The following is a 12,329-nucleotide window of genomic DNA, read 5'->3' on the forward strand; positions in this document are numbered from 1 at the left end:
CCAGCCCCCATCGATTATTTAATAATATTATTTAATTTCCATGTGTTTGTGTAGTTTCTGTAGAGTTTCTAGCTGTTGATTTCTAGTTTCTTTCCACTATGATCCAATAGTAAAAAGGCTAGTATTGTACCTACATTTTGTATCTGTAAGGATACTTCATGGCCTAAGATACTGCCTGTTTTTGAAAAACTTTCATGTGCTGCTGAGAAAGATGTATATTTTGTTTTTATTGGATGAAAATTTTGTACATACCTATTAAATCCATTGGCTCCATGGTGTGATTTAACCCTGATATTTCTTTGTTGATTTTTGTGAAGTTGGCCTATTTGTGAGACCAAGTATTGAAAAATGTTCCACTATGATGGCATTGGAGGCTGTAGTTTTATGTTCAGTGTTTTTTGTGCTATGATATTGTATGTACACCAACATTTGGTATATATATATTTATAATCATGGTCTATTCCTGTTGAATTATTCCCTTTACCAGTTTGTAATAGCCATTTTTTTTCCTTCTGACCAAGAAAATACTTGAGAAATGAAAAAATGTGTTGATGCCTTATGTATTTATTCTCTTTGTGGTATATTAAACAGTAAATCCTGAGTGTCAAATGCAGGGGATATGAGTGAGAAACAAAACTGACCATGTCAGTTTCCTTCTGGAGCTGTGAGTCTCATAAGTAGAGTTTTAATGTGATAAAAATCTCTCTTCTGTAACAGGATGTGAGCTGGTTTGATGACCCTAAAAACACCACAGGAGCACTGACTACCAGGCTTGCTAATGATGCTGCTCAAGTAAAAGGGGTATGTGCCTCCTCCCTGTTTGTGATTGGATTAATTTCAATTTGAACTTTGTCATAATGCTAATTTTCTCACAACAGGTGTTATCATCATTAAGAAAATAGACATCAAACCCATAAATATGTCATAATGAATAACAAAAATGTTTTCTAAACATCATTTACTATACAATGTAGCTTGTAAGCTTGTAAGTAAAAATACAACAGAACAAAATAAAACCAATCGAGACAATGCAATGCCATTGGTACAGAACTTCAAAGCAGGATACTGGGATAGTGGTAATAGGTACTATAATTGTCCTGTCAATTAGGTATAGAGAAATCGAACCAAAAACAACCATTGTAAAACCAATTGAAAGAGAATATTAAATAGAGCATAATAATCATTACAAAACATAACAGTGAAAATAACCTTTGCCTTGAAACAGAACATAGAAGGAAATCCCCCTTATTTGCTATATTGCATATGGTCATCCTCCCAAGAGATGCTCAGAATTCTGTTCTCAGTTGCTGAGGGGGGGCCGCGGGGGGAGGGGTTGATTCTTAGCCCTCGCGCCTGTAGGCTCATGGGAACAGCTGACTGGTTCTTCTCCTGGCAGGCACCAGGGGTGCTTACGAAGACGGCGGGCAAATTGCCTTCTTGTGCAGCTGTCTAAGTCCCAACATGGTCTCAGGTTGCCGCTTCTGGTTCTCCACGCTCTCTTTCATTATTGATGTGTTCATACTACTGAGAAGATGTATGAAAAAGGACATGTTTTCAGTAGGGAAGAATTTTCAGGGGTTATTGTATTTTAGTGTTTAATTGATTAAAAAAATTGTAATTGCTACTGAAAGTGGGATGTGTGTAGTTGCAGTCGAAAAATTCAGGGGCATTACAGTTCAGAAGTGAGAGGAGAAAATATTCCTAAAAATAGTTGAAACAAATGAAAAGCATATTAAATATGAAAACAAGTGTAGGAGGAATAACCTTAAATAATAAAACCATGAGGTTTTGAGTTTTAGCTAAAGTGACAATTTCTTCTACAACTACAAGTTTTCATGGTTTCAAGCTATAAAATGTTGTAAAATTTTGAGAAAAAATGTGACTTCTGTGGTCTCTCCCCACCATAAACCATGTCCATCTCTATATTTTAGTTGTCTTGTGAGACAGCATTACAGTAATCTGACATTTCTTCTGCATAATAGGTGAGGCTTCTGTAAGAACAAATCAGATTATAAGTGTGGGAACACATAGAGAGCTGCAGACTTGCAACATATATCTTGAGAATTGTTTTTCATGCTTCTTTGCTTAAAGGGAATATGTCAACAAAAATCAAGATTTAGATAAAGCTGTATAAAAACTAGTAGAATAAAAATGGACACTGCTTGAAATCACATTGATCTCTCTAAAAAACCTAACAGTTTTACCCTGATAAAATCTACGAGGTTTGCCAAATCACCAAAAGGTGCTCTGAGAAAATGATAGAAGGGTGTGGAGCAGAGCTGGTTGACAGTTGAGGAAGAGAGGCCACACAGACAGTGATATGGAAAAAAGGCTGAGAGAAGACAGGTACCATCTCCGTGTGTGTCTGGAGAAGATCAGCAAGTGCAGAAGCCTGGATCTGGAGCATCTGGGTATTGTTCCCAGATACAGTGGGTAGATTTCAGTGAGTGAAGAAAAAGAACTGTGATGAAAAGCCATCATACGGTTTGACCAATGGGATGGAATTTTAAAAAGATCACTCTGACTGTTCTGTGAAGATGCTGAAGGAGATGTCAGTGCAGGCAGACAGTTTATTACAGTCATCCAAGAGTAGGATGAGACTGGGTTAGATTGGTGTGCCTTATTAACATGTAGTTAATTCTGGGTGTATTTTAAATGCACAACCTAACAGAATTTGGTGGTTACATTAAATAAAGATTCAGAGAGGAAAGGGATTTAAGGATGATTGTTAAATTTTTGACTTGCAGAATTTAAAAGAATGAATCAATCTTTGATGACATTGGAAAACCTGTTGTATAAATAAGCTTGAAGAAGACTTAAAACATTTTTAGAGGGACATGGTCTGTTTTTGGTGCCCATATTAGAAATCCACATGGAAATAGATGTTAAAGATGTTGGTGTTGGCCACACATGGTGGCGTATACCTATAATCCCAGCACTTGGGAGGCAGAGGCAGGAGGATTGCCATGGACTACGAAGTCAGCTTTGGCTACCTAGTGAACTTGAGGCCAGCCTGAACCACATAGTGAGACCTTGTCTCCGAAAACAAAGATATGGATGTTTTTGTATGTCTGGAGAAGTCTTAGCAGAGAAGTCTTGTCTGGAAATACAGTGTATGTCTGGAGATTTTTCAGTGCAGTGGTGACTTTTAGAGCCAAGACACTGGATGGGATAGCCTAGGAAGTGTGTGTGGATAACAACTAGCCTTGTATCTGCAGTCAGAGTCATAAAAAAGAAGCAGCAAAGAACAGTGTGAGAGAGTAGGCAAGGAAGGAGAAGTGTCCTGAAAACAAAACTAAGAAAGTATTTCAAAGAGGAAGCCACCTAGGTTATCAAATACAGAATACAGTCTTGTAAGATGCGCGAACATTTTGCATCCTGAAGTGCTTATGTTTCTGTAGTCGGAGCAAAAGTAGGGGAAGAAGGCTCGAAGGAGGGAAGAGAAAGGAGGTATAGCTGCACCCATGGTGAGAAGACGGCTAAATGCGGCAGAGAAATGCGGTTGTGGTGGAGCAGGAAAGTAAAGTGTTAACTGGAATTCTATTTTAATTATCTAGAGAATTGGTAAGTGGTCTCGGGGGAAGTCCATTTCGCTAGGATGGTGATCGCTGTGGATAGGTTTGGTCTCCAGGCTGTACTTCTTCCCACTTCTTAAGGTCTTCTGGAGTTAAGACTTGTCTTATACTACAGTGTTTTCCTGTGCTTGTAAAACTGGGGGGAGCCCTTTCTCTCCACAGGGTCATTGCTAGGCCCTTTGCATTTCCTTGAGTCTCTAGCTACCTGCTGGTGTGGACCATCTGCTTTTCCCTTGTTTCCTGGAGACATCACAATCTGCAGCTTCGATGACCCCATAGACGTTGACATCTGCCTACCTTGCTTTTAAAGAAATCTTACTCACCCTTGTGTGCAGTGCGTGATGTTTACATCCCATGTGTGGGTTTGGTCCATGGATATGACACATCTTAGTTCATTTTCTCATGTCCTTTCTCTCCTCTTCTTCCCTCCATTTCCTTTTCTCTTGAAAAATATCTATAGCCCTCTTTTTCATTTCTATTTGGTTAGCACATGTTTGCAGGACAAGAAGTTTACATTCCTCTTGGGGAATGGGTACATGCACATAACACAGCGTGGTTCTTTTTCAAATCCTCTTGCACCCTCTGCTCTCCCTCAGTCTCTAAACCCTCCTTCCCCATTTTCACTCTTGTTATCATTATTCTTACTTCATTTTATGACATACAGCATTTACATTCATTGTGGTATTTGGTACCTCTCTGTGGTATATCTTAATGCTTTCACTTCCCTTCCCACCATTTCTGTCCTCCCCTGTGACTCCTGAACTCCTTTCCATTTGTGAGAGATATATCACCTTGTTTCTGTCTTTTAGCCTTTATTTTCTTCGTTTGTACTTTACCTTGCTCAAATGAGAGATACTATCCAATATTTATGCTGTGTATCTGATTTATTTCACTGAACACTTTATTTTCCAGGTACATCCATTTTCCTACAAATGCCTTGAACATATCCTTCTTTATAGCAGAGTATGCCAAAGATACTACATTTTCTTTATCCATTCATCTGTTGCTGGCCTACAAGCTGCTTTCATGATTTAGCTACTATGAATTATACTGCTCTAACTCTAGGTACATATATAGCACTGTAACATGATGACCTTAACCCTTTAGGGAAGAGACCTAGAAAAGGAATAGCTAGATCATATGGAATTTCTAATTTTAGTTTTTTTTAAAAAAATGTAGAAATGATATAGAATTTCAAAAAAGTAGTAGAAAATTAACACTAGTTAATATATTACATATTATTATCTTAGATGTAGTTGCTAAGGTTACAAGATCTAGGCATGAAAAAATGATCAAACAGTCAAACAGTGAAAGCACAAACTGTTCTTTTTGATGAACTAACAGAGATTAGTAGTATAGTTATCTATTTTATATATATATATGTGATACATATATGTGTATACCTATTTACATATAACCTGTCCCCTTCTTCCTGCTGTCCTTTCTCCTATCCCAGTTGTTCTTTGTTTTTGAGCACTTTCTTATCCTTTCATTATCATAGTATCTGTTGTACATTTTGAATCTTACTATTGTTTCAGTTATTTTATACTAAGGAGACAATGCAATATTTACACATGTAAGTTTGATTTATTTCACTTATGAGCATTGTTTCAAGTTGCCTCCATTTACCTATAAAAGCCTCAAGATTATCCTTCTTTAGAGTTGAGTAATTCTCCATCTAATTTTAGTTTTCAACCCCCTTCTCATGTGAGACAAATCTGTTTCACTGCTTCATATGATCTTTCATATGATATTTAAACTTGTGTTTCTGACTTATTTCACTAAATATTATAGTTTCAAAATTTATCTATTTTCCTACAAAGGACTCGAGTTTATCTTATGGCAGGGTAGTACTCCATTACATGTAAATTCCACATTTCCTTTATCCATTCCTCTGTTGATGGGCATATAGTGTGATTCCAAGGTTTGATTATTATGAGTTGTGCTGTTGTAAACATAGATATGTGTGGATCATTGCAATATGATGTCTGACTCTTTTAGGAAGATCCCTAGAAGGGCAATAATTGGGTCAAATGAAATTTCTAATTTTAGTTCTTGTATGAACCAATCTGAAGCAGATTCCCAGAATGTGCTTCTGTTTCCCAGAAGTTAAAGCAGTGGCTAAAGGTGTTCATGAGGTTAAACAGGTTGGTGACATTCATTAAATGAGGAAATCCTAGTCTGAGTATCACAGATTGGCCAAGAGATGACAGTTCTACCCTGTTGTTGGTGCCAGTGACCAGGCTGTTTGTGATTGTGTATAAGTGTGTAAATAACATGGACATTTGGTGTGCGTGTGTATGGAGGGAGCAAGGATGTTTGTACCTACATATGCATACTTATATATGTATCTATGTGTACATATGTACCTGTATATGGAGACTCCCATGAGTGTACGTGTGAGTTTGTCCATATTCCATAATGGGAAGTAGTATGATTAGTTTGTTTTAATGTAAAAATGTTCAGTGGCAGCCATGCTGTCATAAGTCCATGCTGCACAAGGCAGGGCCACATCACATTTCTTGTGTCGTGTTGGGTTTTCTCATTTTATTTTGAGATGTGGTCCAAAGTCCTGCAGAGTTAAAGGCAAAGGAAAGTCATATACAAATCAAAAGCAGCTAGGTTTTTAATTATGTTTTTCTGTGAAACAAGGCTGAAGTTACGGTGAATTTTGATATTCCTAAACTCAGAAGGAAGTTCAGGATATAGAGTCTTAGTCTAATTAGCACGAATACTTTTAAATTATATTTTCAGTGCTGTGATGCTGTTTTGAGGAAAAAGTAGTAGGAGAAGAAGTCGTTGAGACAACTGACTGGAATAGATGTGAGACACTGAGTGTTAGGCTGTAGAATAAGCAGTGGTCACCAATGCGGTGTCAGGCAGAACCAAGGGGCTCAGTCACCCTGAAGCATAAAGTGCTGGATATTTTAAGTTCAGCTTTCTTGTACATTAAGAAAAATTAGCTTATTTCTCTTATCTTTGACTACATGCAGAGCTTGACATCTGTATGAAGGTTAAGGATAGGAGCTAAATTAGGAGAAAGACTAGTAGAACCTGAGAACAGGAGCAACCTGCACCATCCCTGCAATGCCAGTTCTCCAGGTTGTGTCCTTTGACCTTCACATAGAAAAGATGCAGCACAGAGAGATGGCACTGAAGATCATTGTACTCTGACTTGTGATGAATTTTGCAGTACAGCCCTTTGATGTAGGCTGAGTAATTGTATCAGGTAAAATTAATTGTGCTTCATTAGTTTTGCTATCTCTTTCAGCCCTAGTGCAGCTGTCAGTTATGGAATTTAATGCATCTCAAGGCTAATTGTGGTTATAGCTCCTTTTTTTCACTAAGTGTTACTGTAATGATTATGTCAGAAAAATATGAAATGATCTTAGAGGCATTGATGTGGGGAGTTAGGAAGGATTTCTCCTCAGAATTCAGAGTACATACCTTTGATTATTAACATACTTTCTGATGTTCTTACTTGGGAAGGATTTGTGCAAAGTCACAGTGATGGCACTGGTTAGATTGCACTTCAGCATCCTTATCTGAGACCAGCTCTACTTGGGCAGAAGAAATTTTAGGAGAGGAGAAGAGCAGAGCAGGAATTTGCAATGGTTTGGGGACACAGAGCATTTTCAGGGTAGAAGGGATGTGGAGGACTGAAATGCCGAGTGGTAACTGCAACTGGCTTTGTGACTTTTTAAAAAGTTGTGTTGTGGAGTTGCCTTGTATTATTTAATCTTTTGTCAGTCTGTGTTTCCAGTGCATCAGGTTACTCACTGCAGGGAGTTGGTGCATGCACATGCTCATCTTAATGCTGCTTGCATCCCCTTAACCTCCATCCTTCCGCCTCCCTTCATCTCTTGATCCCCTTCCTATCTGCAAAAGATTTTTCTCCGTTACTCTTTCATTAACTGTCTTTTAATTTGCTATTTATTTATGCTTTAGGAAACCTTGTGATGTTTGAGCTTGTATATCTAATTCATTTCACTTAACATTACAGTTTCAAGATTCATCCATTTTCCTACAAATGGCACAAATTTGCCATCTGGCTTTCAAGTTGATGGTCACTGCACACTGCCAAATGCAATGGTCTGGCTCCCTCTGGTCTTCGAAATGAAGGCTGTAATGGCTGCTGGACACAAATTAAATTTGATAATTTTCTATTATATGTATTCATTTCAAATCCATTCCAGGTTAAATTAGACATAGGAAGTGGTTCAAATAGGTTCAGATATAGTTGAATATCTTTAATGGAAACCTCTAGCCTTATAAACGGTTATGTGACTAACATTAGGAGGTTGCACCATTTCCAGTTTAATGTAATAGTCACACTCTTATCTTTTTAACTGGTAGAACTTACTCTAGTGACGAGACTTTGAATCATAAAGATTTTCTTTTAAAAAAATCAAGAGAGAAATGTACCATGAACTCTGAATCAGCGTTCATTTAGAAATCATGGAAATCTTTGTTTTAGAAACCCAGTAAACTTTCTTCAAGTGAATCTTCACTTTTATTTCATAACTGAGATGATAATTAACAGATATTTGGGAAAGTGAGTTACCATCATGCTTAAGAATGTAGGAGGATGGGTTTTAAATCTAGTATAACTCTGTGTCTTTCATTTGTTTTTCTTTTCAGGCTATCGGTGCCAGGCTTGCTGTGATTACCCAAAATGTAGCAAATCTTGGGACAGGAATTATTATTTCCTTCATCTATGGCTGGCAGTTGACACTTTTACTCTTGGCAATTGTTCCCATCATTGCCGTAGCAGGAGTCGTTGAGATGAAAATGCTGTCTGGTAGTGCAATCAAAGATAAGAAAGAGCTGGAAGGTTCTGGGAAGGTGAGTCCAGTTAAGTCTGATTGCTACCTATGAAGAGAAAGATATTCTTATCACTGTTAGTTGAGTACTGTGCTCCAAGAATGATTTGATAACCATTTTTCAAAGAAATATCTTTAATACCTATTGCACAGATTAGAAACTAACACTTCATGCCACTGTCCTTAGACTCTTGTCTTTCTCTGTTCTCACCTCCTTCCTTTAGTTCTTTCCTTTGCTGGTGGAGAAAGTAGGACAATTTTATTACCTGTGAAGGGGGAGACTCAATATGGACGGTCCATCTTTCACGTAAATCATGGCACCCTTCTTCATCTTACCTCGATTTCTCCTTCTGCTACTTACTTTGCTACAAGCTTAATGTTTCTTGTTGTTTAAGCAATACTTACGTGATGTTCACTGTGTTTCCTGTAAAAGCTTTACTCCTTAGCATGATCCTGCGAGGTAGGTTTTGTCTTTTCAGTGTCCGTCTCATGAGCCTGAGAGCTGGTAAGTCTGGAGCCAGGATTCAAGCTCAGGGAGTTGTGCTCCTGTGAGACAAACCACAAGCAAGTCCCTCGATGGCAGAATATGATTTGATGTCACATGATCTGGGTCATGGCAAAAATGAGAGGTCAGAAACAGGGCTGGCCTCAAAACTGGTCCTGATGTCTAGGTAGTAAGACATCTAGCAGCAGACAGTCTGGGCCCCCAGAGTGAGGACAGAATCCAGACCCAGGTGGGCCAGGGGCATTCACTGAGTGAAGGACGAGGCAGGTGCTCAAAGTTGTTCCTTATCTCAGATATTTTGTCCTCGGCATTTCTGCATCTCCTCAGACTCTGCCCTGGGGTGGTTCTGGGAAAATCCTTTGAACTAGCTCCAGGGCTTACCACCAAATGTCTTGATATTTATTAAGGCAAAAAAATGAAGAATAACCAAATAGACATCTCATGTGAGTGTCTTTTTGAGCCATCTGCAGAGTGGAGCTGGCACCCTGGGTTAAGTTATGGTCTGAAACAGGCAACCTTGGCCCCAGCCTGAAAAGTCCTGTGTCGATAACTCCATTTCAAAGTATACTTTGGGTATATTCTTCCAATGGTGTGATTCTTCGCTTGAGGAGAATACGGTAAACTCTAGGGGGAAATGTAAGAGAAGGAAGGAATGACTTTGCAGTAGTGTCATTATTGAAGGAAGTGTTGGAACTGTGTGAGAAAGGAATCTTAGATCCTAAACTGATTCATTGAAGCTGTGACCAGATTACATCAGGAATGAGGAGAGGGTTGCAGATGGGTGTGGACCAGGGCAGATTTCCAGAATGAAGATCAGTAATATGATCAGTGCAGTAACTCAGTGCTGGTTCTTGAGAGGGACAGAGGCTGATGGGGAAAGTGGTGGCTGAGGCACCAAGCGGTACATACGATGAAAATCAGCCTTTATCTGGTGATGAGTCTCAGGTTCTCACACAAGGCTCTCTGTAAACTCCACTGAACACATAATAAAACCCAAGGTTCACACAGACACCATCCTGTTTCACAGAGACAGTCTCCTGATATTTCCATCCACTCTTGTTCACCAATATTCTATATTCTTTTTACCAAAGACAATCTAACCTCTCAAAAATATAAATATGCTCAGTTCATTGACTCCTTCTGATGGCTTCTTATCACAGCTAGAATAAACTTCATCCGTTCCCCCAGTTGTAAAACTGGTCATAGCCCTGTCCATGGCCACTGTGAGGTTTTCTCGCCTGATACTGCTGTGTTCATCCTTCCAAGTCTCAGCCACAGTTCTTCATGCAATTCCTAGAGCTTCAGGCTCCTGCGATCTGCTGTGGCTGGGCTTTTGATGTTTACTAAATCTCAGAACTGTTGCATTTTCAGAGAGCCTTGCACGAGAAGTAATTTAAAGATAGACAATAGGAAACAAGATGGTAGGCATTTTGGAGATGGGAAAGGGATACAGAGAAGAAAGAGAGGGCGAGAGGAGCGGAAGGGGAAAGGAAAAGGGTTAAGATTTGTTGCGATAGGTGCCAACTCCCCACAAGGTATGTGTTCAGTGGGTATTGCAAATGTGTACTAATGAAAAAAAAGTTTTAAAAAGTCTTGTTTATTTTTTCTCCAAAAGTATTTAGTACAGGATGCTTTTTGGGATAAATAGTGGTATTTCCTCCTTATATAAAAACTCACCTTTCTTCTGGTGACCACTGAATCCCTGTTTGGAACTCTTGGAATAAGTGAAGCTTTTCTAATTGCTTCATTGTGCATTAAGATGAAGTGACTATCTTGTGAAGTGATTATATTGCTTTACTGTGCGAGGTCTAGGTCTCTAACTCTCATTTTATTGGACTGTACACAGAAAGGCAGTGGTATTTATAAATTCATCACAAGAACTCTTGTCTTAGAAAATGATGCACAGAAAATGTTTCTTAAAACCATTATGCTAAAATTCATCACAAAAGCTGTTTTTTAGCAGACACTGCTATGGTTTGTTTAGTGTTTTTAGTAGTCCAGAGAACCTCTGTTCTCTGTTTGAATGCTTATATTTAAAAATATGTCTAATAAATATGAACAAGGATTTTCATTGGAGGCATTTGATTGAAGGTATATTTTTCCCTCTAGTGTCTTACTTTCTGTATTTTTAGGATTTTAAAATGAGCATATAATTTATTAAATATGTTTTTAAAAGCTGGGGATAATGGTGCACAACTGTAATCCTAGTATTCTGGGAAGCTGAAGCACTAGGATTTCTTTCTTTGTTTTCTTTTCTTTTTTTTTTTTTATACCTGGTCTTAAACTCACAACCTTGTGCTTGCCAGGCAGGCACTTGTGCCACTGAGCTAAATCCCTGTCCAGGCAGTAGGATTTCAAGTTGGAACCCAGCCTCAGCAACTTAGTGAGTTAATGGATTTTTTTCCTGTCTCCAAGTAGAATTTTTTTTTAAAGAGCTGGAGATGTAGCTCATTGTAAAAGCTCCATATTCAATCTCCCATATAGAACATTGTGTAAAAGAAATTACAAAATATTTTAACATAAATTATCTCTGGATATCTTCCTGTCATTTTAAATAGCTTATGATAAACATAGTACAGTGTTCTTGGATTGTCTGGATCAGATAATATTATTATTATTTTTTGTTCAATACAGAATTAGCCCAGGATGACCTTGAACTTAAAATTCTCCTGCCTCAGCCTTCAGAGTGTCACCATGTCTGGTTTAGAGTACTATTTTTAATTTTTTAAAGAAAGTTTTATTTTTAAGTGTGTTATAATTTTTTTCTAATAGCTTTTGGACTAATATTCAAAGCTAACAATGTCTTATGAAGTATTTGCTGTTAGCTGAAGATCAATGGAATAGATTAGAAGACAAAACCACAACTACAAACACACTCAACCACCTTATCTTTGATAAAGGAGCCAAGCAGGTTCGCTAGAAGAATGACAGTCTCTTTAATAAATGGTGCTGGAAAAACTAGCTCTCCATATGCCGAAAACTAAAACTAGACCCATGTCTATCACCATGTACTAAATTAAAATCGAAATGAATCAAAGATACGAATATTAAAACAGAAACACTAAATCTATTGGAAGACAAATTAGGTAGAAACCTTGAAGACATAGGGGTAGGTAGAGAATTCATGAACAGGACTCAAACCGCACAGGAAATACTTCCCAGAATCAATAACTGGGACCACCTCTTATTAAAAAGTTTCTGCAAGTCAAAAAAAATCTCCAGCATAGTGAAAAGAAAACCCACAAACTGGGAAAAGATCTTAGTGAACTCCCCCTCAGACAAGGGACTTTTGTCTAAAACATATAAAGAATTAAAGAAACTCAGACCTCCGAAATTCAAAGACCCAATCCAAAAATGGGCATCTGAGATGAATACACACTTCTCAGATGAAGAAATACAAATGGCAAATAAATACATGAAAAAAAT

General features: G+C 38.0%; 1 protein-coding gene across 2 annotated transcripts in view; it reads left to right on the forward strand.

Moving 5' to 3' along the window:
• The window catches only part of Abcb1 (ATP binding cassette subfamily B member 1), a 95,771-nt gene that overhangs the window by 53,515 nt on the left and 29,927 nt on the right, over window positions 1–12,329 (forward strand). For both annotated transcript variants that reach the window (XM_063233862.1, NM_001278770.1), the window contains 2 exon segments: window positions 718–801; window positions 8,217–8,420. In XM_063233862.1, the coding sequence (XP_063089932.1) occupies window positions 718–801; window positions 8,217–8,420 (288 nt within the window).

The sequence above is a fragment of the Cavia porcellus genome, unplaced genomic scaffold (genome assembly GCF_034190915.1).
Source record: "Cavia porcellus strain 051 isolate PalLab524CR breed Dunkin Hartley unplaced genomic scaffold, mCavPor4.1 scaffold_2, whole genome shotgun sequence".
Classification (NCBI taxonomy): Eukaryota; Metazoa; Chordata; class Mammalia; order Rodentia; family Caviidae; genus Cavia; species Cavia porcellus.